Genomic DNA, 10,058 nt, shown 5'->3' with positions numbered 1-10,058 from the left:
GGGTTGGATGGGACCTTGGAGGTCATCTAGTCCAACCCCCTGCTCACGCAGGAGACCTGCACTAGGGATTCGAACTGCCGAACTGCCAACCTTTCTGATCGACAAGCTCAAGTGTCTTGTATCTGGTGGAGACGATGTTCCTCTCCTTCGTTGCTCTATTGCAAAGGTTCAAACACAAGGTACTACAGTACCCTAAAATGATACATGTATTCGTATGACCCGCCCCGGCATAACTACAGGTAGTCCTCGACTTGCAATCACAACGGAGCCCAACATTTCTGCTGTTAAGCGAGATATTTGTTAAGTGGAAATTTTGCCCCACTTTATGACATTTCTTGCCACCGTTGTTGAGTGAACCCCTGCAGTTGCTAAGTTAGTAACAAGGGGGTTAAGTGAATCTGGCTTCTCCATTGACGTCTCTTGTCAGGAGGTCGCAGAAGGAGATCACACGACACCGGAAATACTGCAACCGTCATAAATATGAGCCAATTGCCAAGCGTCTGAATTGTGATCACGTCACCGCATGAAACTCTCCCCTATTCTGTGAACTGAAGCTCTGCAATTTGGAAGACTCACATATATTCAGCTAGGATGGATGGATAGAAGGAAGGAAAGAAGGAGGGAGGGAGGGAGGGAGGGAGGAAGAAGGGAGGGAGGGAAGGAAGGAAGTAGGGAAAAAGGGGGGAGGGAGGGAGGGAGGAAGGAACGGAGGGAGAGAGAAAGAGTGGAGGAAGGAAGGGAGGGAGGGAGAGAGGAAGGAAGGAAGGAAGGAGGAAGGAGAGGGAGGAAGGAAAAGGAGGGAGGGAGGGAGGGAGGAACAGAGGGAGAGAGAGAGACAAAGTGTGGAGGAAGGAAGGGAGGGAGGAAGGAAGGAAGGAGGAAGGAGGGGGAGGAAGAAAAAGGAGGGAGGGAGGGAGGGAGGGAGGAAGGAACGGAGGTAGAGAGAGAGACAAAGTGTGGAGGAAGGAAGGGAGGGAGGGAGAGAGGAAGGAAGGAAGGAGGAAGGAGGGGGAGGAAGGAAGGAAGGAAGGAGGGGAGGTAGGAGGGAGGGAGGGAGGGAGGGAGGGAGGTGGGAGGGAGAAAGATGTCAAATCTACTTCAATCATAAATATATTTTGATGTTCTCATTTTTTTCAGCAGCATAATACTGACCCAGAATCAAATATGGTGTTCAACAGATCTCGCTCCTTTGCAACTAAGTTTGGATTTCAGGATGCCCTCGGTGATTTTAATGATCCCCATTTCCGTGCAAGACCGATCATCGATGGGTTTTCAGCCCTTCGTCTCATATGATAAAATGCAGGCTAGATGAGATTGGTTAATGGGTGGAATTGTACTGGCTTCTCTTCCCAAATGAAGGGAAACAGACTTGCTTTGTCATTAACTCTTATCGCTCGTGACATTTTCCTAGCAATGCAAGCCTGCAATTACAGGCCATATATACAATTACTGTCATATATGGTTTAGGTTTCATTGCTTGAAGGTAAGAATTTCAGGAGCTTTCAAGAGCATTGATTGCTATATTCAATTAGATGTAATTGAGGTGGGTGGATGTGTGTGTGTGTGTGTGTGTGTGTGTGTGTGTGTGTGTGCATATGCTTGGGGTTTTCTTCCATGTAAACCCCATTTAACTGAATGGTAACCATCCAACAACGAAAAGCTGAACTTCCATCATTTCAATGGGTCTTAAGACTTTTTTTTGCCTTGCTCAGTTAAAATGTTCAATTCAAAAATTCAAAGAACCTCAAATTTATTAGGTATCTTAGGAAAACTGCCCAATCTGTTTAGTCCAATGGAGCCTATTTTCCCAATGGAAACTTCTGTCTGGAGAAAGTTGATAGAACTGTGCTACGCTGTGATCCAATGGCTGGAACTTTTCTGTGATCGTGCTGGTCTGCAACTGAAAATGATCTTGATCTAGACATCCTGAGAAATGTCTAGATCAAGTATTTGCCGGTACTTGAGTTAGATTTAAATATAACATTTTTAAAAAATTAAGGTAGTTTACCTGAAGGTTGATTCTTTGTATTTACCATATTTATTTTATTATCACATTTTCTTTTATCTATTTTACCTGGAATTAGATCCTGTGTTTTATTTTCATTTTGATATGGTCGTAAGACAAATCAATTATTTCTCTCTCTCTCTCTCCATCTCACTATCCATCCATCTCTATTGATTGATCTATCAATCTGTCAGTCAATCACTCATTATCAATTCAACCAAGGAGAGTATCACAATAACAAAGTGGATCAAGGATTATCTATCTATCTATCTATCTATCTATCTATCTATCTATCTATCTATCTATCTATCTATCTATCTATCACCTACCTATCTATCTATCTATCTATCTATCTATCTATCTATCTATCTATCTATCTATCTTGTTTTCCCCAAAATAAGACATCCCTGATAATCTCCTGATAATATCTATCTATCTATCTATCATCTCCCACCCATTATTTATCTATCCTCTATCTAATCTATCTACTAATCTTTATGTACAAAATGTCATTATTTGCCTGCCTATTATCCATTTATCATTTAGCTGTATGTATGTCTACATCTACCTATTACCTATCATCCATCCATCCATCTATCTCTATCTAATCTATCTACTCTTTATGTCTAAAATATCATTATTTGCCTATCTGTCTACGTATCATCCATTTATCATCTATTTATCTGTATGTTTGTCTAAATCAATCTATCTATCTATCTATCTATCTATCTCTATCTATCTATCTATCTATCTATCTATCTAATCTATCTGCTCTTTATGTCCAAAATATCATTATTTGCCTATCTGCCTATTATCTATTTATCATCTATCTTTATTTACCTACCTCTGTCTGTCTATCATCTATCTATCTATCTATCTATCTATCTATCTATCTATCTATCTATCTATCTATCTATCTATCTATCTATCTAATCTCTCAAACTTTATGTACAAAATATCATTATTTACCTATCTGCCTATCATCCATTTATCATCTGTATATCTGTCTACATCAAATCTATCTATCTATCATCTATCTATCTATCTATCTATCTATCTATCTTCTCTCATCTCTTTCTCACTCATTTTCTGTCAGTCTATCAATCTGTTAAGGATGCTGATGCTGAAGATCTTCCAACTATCTATTTTTTTTCTCACTTTTGATTAAAGTTGACATATTCAAGGCATGAGCTAGGCATGCACATAATTAGTTCATTATTTTGACTTGAGAAATGGCTTCTTTTCTGAAACAAAAAAGTGCTTCTTCTCAAATAAAGCTTGATTGTTTGAAGGGAAGCCCCCCATTAAGTGCAGAGTGGAAAATCACCTAGTTGAGATGCAAAGATCATTCTTTGCATTGCTTCCCTAGCTGTATCGTTTCATCCTTTTATTTCTGCTACACTCCCGCAGTCTTTGAATGCTGGCCCTGTAGAAATGTGAGAAATAAATACCCGAATAAGTAAATAAATAAATAAATGAATTAATGGGGTCAAGACAAACATTTGATTTAATGAAGCAGCAGCTACCTCAAACAGCAGCTGCTGGAGCAGGATCCTTAATCCCTGCCATCTTGTCTCTTTCCAGGATAAAGAAATGGGTACCTTATGGCTTGCCCTGCAATCGCTAAATTAGATTAATACCCTCAGAAGAAGTTAAAAACTTTAATTTTTTGTTGCCAATAATTTTTTTCTTTTAGCTACACGTGACTTTTGAGGCACAATCCAAAAGTTAGGTAGAACTAGAGAGGAAAAAAAACCCAACAGATTTAAGGAAGGCTTGGAGGAGCTGAGAACTTAGGGTCTGCTGCACCATGTATGATGCCTTGGAGCTGGCTGCTATCGTTTCTATTCTTCTTGATGTGAATTTGTTAGGGAAATGGAGACTTATTTTCCCACCCTATTGGTGTTGGGAATCTTCAGAGTGGAGAGGTGATGAAGATGACAGATGTCACCTGACCAAAGAAGGTATCCAGTCAATCTCTTCTCTACCACAATATTTTTTGGAAGGCTGCAGTATCTTAAGTGCCTTGGATGCTGACTTGGGGTCCCACTGAAATTAACAACTTGCCTCCAGAGGTTGTGAATGCTACAACACTGGTAGTTCTTTTCTTTTCTATTCTGTTCTATTCTTTTTTTTTTTTTGCATTTATATCCGCCCTTCTCCGGAGACTCAGGGCGGCTAACACTATTTTAGCAATAGTCTTCATTCTATTTGTATATTTATATACAAAATCAACTTATTGCCCCCAACAATCTGGGTCCTCATTTTACCTACCTTATAAAGGATGGAAGGCTGAGTCAACCTTGGGCCCGGTGGGACTAGAACCTGCAATAATTGCAGGCAGTGCTGTTAATAACAGACTGCATTAGCAGCCTGAGCCACAGAGGTCTAGTCTAGTCTAGTCTAGTCTAGTCTAGTCTAGTCTATTTCTATTTCTATTTCTATTTCTATTTCTATTCTATTCTATTCTATTCTATTCTATTCTATTCTATTCTAGATAGGCTTAAGATACAGAAGGATCTTGACAGACCTGAACATTGGGCGCTGTCTAACAAAATGAAATTCAACAGTGAAAAAAGTAAGGTTCTACATTTAGGCAAGAAAAAAAAATGCACAGGTACAGTATATGTGGTATCTTGCTCAACAGTAGTAACTGTGAGAGGGATCTTGGAGTCCTAGTGGACAACCATTTAAATATGAGCCAGCTGTGTGTAGCAGCTGTTAAAAAAGCCAACACAGTTCTGGGTTGCATCAACCAAGGGATAGAATTAAGATCACGGTTGCAGGAACTGGGCATGTCTAGTTTAATGAAAAGAAGGACTAGGGGAGACATGATAGCAGAGTTCCGATATCTCAGGGGCTGCCACAAAGAAGAGGGAGTCAAGCTATTCTCCAAAGCACCTGAGGGCTGGACAAGAAGCAATGGGTGGAAACTAATCAAGGAGAGAAGCAACTTAGAACTAAGGAGAAATTTCCTAACAGTTAGAACAATTAATCAGTGGAACAACTTGTCAACAGAAATTGTGAATGCTCCAACATTGGAAGTTTTCAAGAAGATCTTGGATATCCATTTGCCTGAAGTGGTGTAAGGGTTTCCTGTCTAAGCTGCGGGTTGGACTAGAAGACCTCCAAGGTCCCTTCCAACTCTTATTATTCTATTCTATTCTATTCTATTCTATTCTATTCTATTCTATTCTATTCTATTCTATTCTATTCTATTCTATATTCCTATTCTGCGTTAAGCCTATTGATTTCACTGGGAATAAAATGCAATCAACTCAAATCTGTAAGCCACCCTGGCCTCCTACTAGGGCCATAATGCATGTAAACGGAAATTTCCTGCACTCTTTTTATGTTCTTCCTCCCAAAATTATTTAAAAGCTCCACAGAAGCCACAGTGGGGGAAAACACAGTGTAATATTTCTGGATGGATAGCAGCTTTAAAGCCAGTACTTTTGTGCATTTCATTTTTGATCCCCGTTTAAGAGGACGAGAGCCCTGGACGCTGCATCTATCTGATGTTGTTTTCCTCAAGATTAGGATTCTACTCAGGTTCCCGATTTGCTGTTTTTCCATTTTATGGTAAGCAGTTTAAGATGGTTTGCCAGTGGTAATTTGCAATTTTTATCAAGACCTCTTCATTATAGCTTCTGACAGGACAGATGCTGTAATTAATCATGCAAGGCAACTGGGGATAGTGGTCAAAATCTTTTCCTTGTATAGAGAAAAGAGAGGAGTGGGTAGGAGATGTAAAACAGTGAGTAAAACAGGGCTCCCAATTTCCTTTCTCATAGGACAGATACGATGATTTTTAAGGTCAACCTAGATAAAAGAGTTTGGTTTTTTTTTAAAAAAAACCCAATGGATTCTGAACTAAATACACAGAGGCAGATCTATGCAAAAAAAAAATAAATCTGTCACTGAGCATTATCCTAATTGCACTATAGATGTTGTTTTGTTGGTACGTAAGGCAAAAAAAAAATATACATGCATTTATTGACCCCAAAATGGGCAAAGATGGATTTCGACTTTTCTCCATCAGATACCCCCTTCTCGTGATTTTGGGGGGAAATTATTTTGCAATGTTGTCTTCATGAGCCAACTCTTCGCTCTTATCTATCACTAAGTGTTGCATTTATCACTGGGCTGTATCTTATGATTTATGATGAATGCATTTTTATGACGACTGTGATCCTCATTTATCACTGATAGCTTTTATGTACGAGAGCATATGCACCAAAGACAAATTCCTTGTGTGTCCAATTAACAATTCTATTCTATTCTATTCTTTATTCTATTCTTATTCTATTCTATTCTCCAATATATTAAAGGAGCTGGAAGATCTTCTCACCGTTTCTACACCTGCTTTAGAACTCTAGACAGAATGACTTATTGCATGGTCCTGCTTCTATTTTATGGGAATATTGAAAACTTGAAGAGTATAATTATATGTTGCTTACTCATGATGTAGATTGTTTACCCTGAGAGATCCAGAAATGCAATTCCTGCTTAAAGAGTATGCACTATTCATCAACATATTGCAACACAGTTTGGGGAGGAAACCCCCCAGGTTGTTGTAAAAGGCATTGATACATTCTGACGACTGTCTAACTAGCTTGCTCTGACTGATGAAGTACAATGAGAGCTGATGCACCAAAGACATAGTCCTTGTGTGTCCAAGCACACTTGGCCAACGAATAATTCTATTCTGTTCTAGAACTGCAGAAAAAAACAATGGCTATCAACCTGCCTTCCATTGAGGACCTGTATACTGCACGAGTCAAAAAGAGGGCTGGGAAAATATTGACAGATCCCTCGCATCCTGGACATAAACTGTTTCAACTCCCACCCTCAAAATGACGCTATAGAGCACTGCACACCAGAACAACTAGACACAAGAACAGTTTTTCCCAAACGCCATCACTCTGCTTAACAAATAATTCCCTCAACACTATCAAACTAGTTACTAAGTCTGCACTACTATTAATCTTCTCATCGTTCCCATCACCCATCTCCTTCCACTTATGACTGCATGACTTTAACTTTGTTGGTGGTACCCTTACGATTTATATTGATATTGACTGTTTCCTGATTGCTTACATGTATCCTACTATCATTAAGTATTGTACCTTATGATTCTTGATGAATGTATCTTTTCTTTTATGTACAGACAGCATATGCACCAAGACAAATTCCTTGTGTCCAATCACACTTGGCCAATAAAATTCAATTCAATTCAATTCAATTCAATTCAATTCAATTCAGTTCTGTTCTATTCTATTCTATTCTATTCTATTCTATTCTATTCTGCCACCTAATGAGAAGGAAGGACTCACTGGAGAAGAGCCTAATGCTGGGAAAGATTGAGGGCAAAAGAAGAAGGGGATGACAGAGAATGAGGTGGCTGGATGGAGTCACTGAAGCTTAAATGGACTCCAGGGGATTTGTAGAGGACAGGAAGGCCCGGAGGAACGCTATCCAGGGGGTTGCGATGGGTCGGATACGACTTCGCGACTGTTCTATTCTCATTCCCCCCTCCTCCTCCATTCTATTATTTTATTATTCTACCATGTTTCTCCAAAAATAAAACCCTGTCTTATATTTTTTTGAACCCCGAAATAAGTACTTGGCTTTTTCAGGGAGGTTTTATTATTTTGGGGCACATGGAGGAAACGAGAGGAAATGGGGGGGGGACCGGCTGCACATGTGTTTAAATATTTTCAGGGAGGGCTTATTTTAGTGCATGCACTCAAAAGCCCGATTTGGCTTATTATCAGGAGATGTCTTATTTTAGGGGAAACGGTATTGTTCTATTCTGTTCTGTTCTGTTCTGTTCTGTTCTGTTCTGTTCTGTTCTATTCTATTCTATTCTATTCTATTCTATTCTATTCTATTCTATTCTATTCTATTCTATTCTACTCTAGTCTACTGCTATTCCTCTTCCTCTTCCTCTTCCTATTTCTATTCTTCTAATAATATGTATTATTGGAATATGGCTGCATATTCCATAGTGTCAATATATTCCATAGTGTCAATAATTGTTGTTATTTTGGGCTCCATTGTGTTCATAAGTCAAGGAGTACAAGGTCGAAGGTTTCCAACCTTCGGTAGGTCACCATTGTCACCAGATGGACCCATCAAAAGTTCCATCCATATTCCATATTCAGCACTAATTACAATTTTGCAAACCTGGTTGGTGGTGGTAGTTTTTTTTTTCCTGAAATGTGTTTATTCTCTAGCAAGATAAAAGCATTTTTTTAGATAAGCAAAATACAAACAACTTAATTGCTGCTATTGTAACTCATAAAAAAGTATAAAACAGCATAAAAACACAATAAGCAATGCCGCAATTAAATCATTTGTGTTACCAGTGTTTACATTAAAGCCTCATTTATGAAAACTTTACAACACATGATCTGAAAACTTACAACCTTTTAAAGAAAATATTTACACTGATTATTCAGATGTGGCAACCCCCTTTAAATAATCTACTAATATTACATCGCATTTTAAAAACTCAACATTTTTTTTCCTTCTTACTTTTTTTTTTTTGTAATAACAGTTTATTTAAGTGCATTTCCTTTTTTTAAAAAATACAGTGTATTAAATCTGAAAGTTCACCCAAACACAGAATAGAATATTCAGTTTCTTTTTAATGGGTGGTTATGAGCAGAACTGAATTAAGTGTGTGTTTTATTCCAAAGTATTGGAGAATTTGGGGGAAAAAAAACAGGGTAAAATGAAAAGATGGCTTTTGATGTTGATGAGCTTCAGAAGACATTATTTAAAAAAGTGGGGGGAAAGACCTTTGGCAAAAGTCTGTGATATTTCTTTTACATCATTATTATCCATGGCAGAAAAACACTGTCACCTACTCATGTCATGGAAGCATGATTGTATGAAATCCAATCCACATTTTACAGGTAGTTACATCTGTGCTTTTAAGAGCTTCGTGGGTTCAAATGAATTCCAAAACTTAAACCGATCTGCCAATTTTGCAGGAAAGGAACGGTTTTAATCGGAAAATTGTAAAAAGGCCATCTTGTTTTTCTCAGTCTTCTTGCCCAGGCATTTCAGACTATTCAGTTCACATACTGTCAGTAAAGCTTGAAATAAATTAAAAATAGAAAATAAAAACGGGCCACATTAAAAAAAAAAAAGTGGAAAAAAGAGCACAGCTTATTTGCCTAAAAAAAAAGAGAGAGAGAGAAAAGGAAGGGGAAGGGGGGGAGGGGAAGAAGGAAGGGAAAGGGACAGGTGGAATGGAAGGAGGTAAAGAAGGGAACGGATGGGAGAAGGGGAAAGGGAAGGGAAAAGTGGGAATGAAAGGGGGAAGGGAAGGGAAGGAGGAAAAGAAGGGAAGGGAGAAGTTGGAATGAAAGGGGGAAGAGAAGGGGAGGGAAGGAGGAAAAGAAAGGAAGGGAGAAGGAGGAAGGGGAAAGGGAAGGGAGAAGGGGGAAGGGAAGGGGGAAGGGAAGGGAACCCTGGAAAACAAATATTTATAATTCAGCTAAAGGATTATACCCAGCTACACTGTAGTTCTTTTATTGCCTATCTAATAGACAGCTTAAAAGTCTCTTTTATGTGTTATGCATTCCTGCATAAACTCTTCCACAGCCCCGCACCATTTTCTGCCCCATTCACAGCTTTGCTTCCTCTGGGATGCAAAGCACGGGCTGACTTGGCAGGTCTTCAGAAAATACCGGCCTGCGATAAGAGCTGAGTTTGCGTCTGCCCTTGTATTTGGGATGGGTGCGGCTGGCTGGCTGGGGGCGGGCTGCCGATAGCCGCTATCGGCGAGGTGATCTGCGAGGAAGCCGGGGAAAGTTGTTGGGGGGAAGGCTGCGGCGGGTGCTGCTGCTGCTGCTGCTGCTGCATCTGTTGCAGCTGCATCTGTTGCAACTGCTGGAGCTGGATCTGCTGCAGCTGCTGCTGCATGTGGTGCTGGAAATGCTGCTGCTGCATCTGCTGCTGGATCTGCTGGTGGAGCTGCTGCTGGTGGAGCTGCTGCTGCTGCATTTGCTGCTGCTGCAGGTGCAGCTGCTGGAGATGC

The 10,058-nt window shown here is 39.6% G+C and overlaps 1 protein-coding gene across 1 annotated transcript in view; it reads right to left on the bottom strand.

Annotated features, from left to right (window-relative positions):
* Positions 1–8,254: 8,254 nt before the first annotated feature.
* Positions 8,255–10,058, bottom strand: part of TOX3 (TOX high mobility group box family member 3) — a 106,188-nt gene continuing 104,384 nt past the window's right edge. Inside the window, exon 8 of the mRNA XM_058155571.1 lies at positions 8,255–10,003. Within this exon, the coding sequence (XP_058011554.1) occupies positions 9,698–10,003 (306 nt within the window). The 3' untranslated portion in view covers positions 8,255–9,697. The remainder of the gene's footprint in view (positions 10,004–10,058) is intronic.

Source organism: Ahaetulla prasina, chromosome 12 (assembly GCF_028640845.1).
Source record: "Ahaetulla prasina isolate Xishuangbanna chromosome 12, ASM2864084v1, whole genome shotgun sequence".
Lineage (NCBI taxonomy): Eukaryota > Metazoa > Chordata > Lepidosauria > Squamata > Colubridae > Ahaetulla > Ahaetulla prasina.
This window is presented reverse-complemented; position numbering and strand designations above follow the sequence as displayed.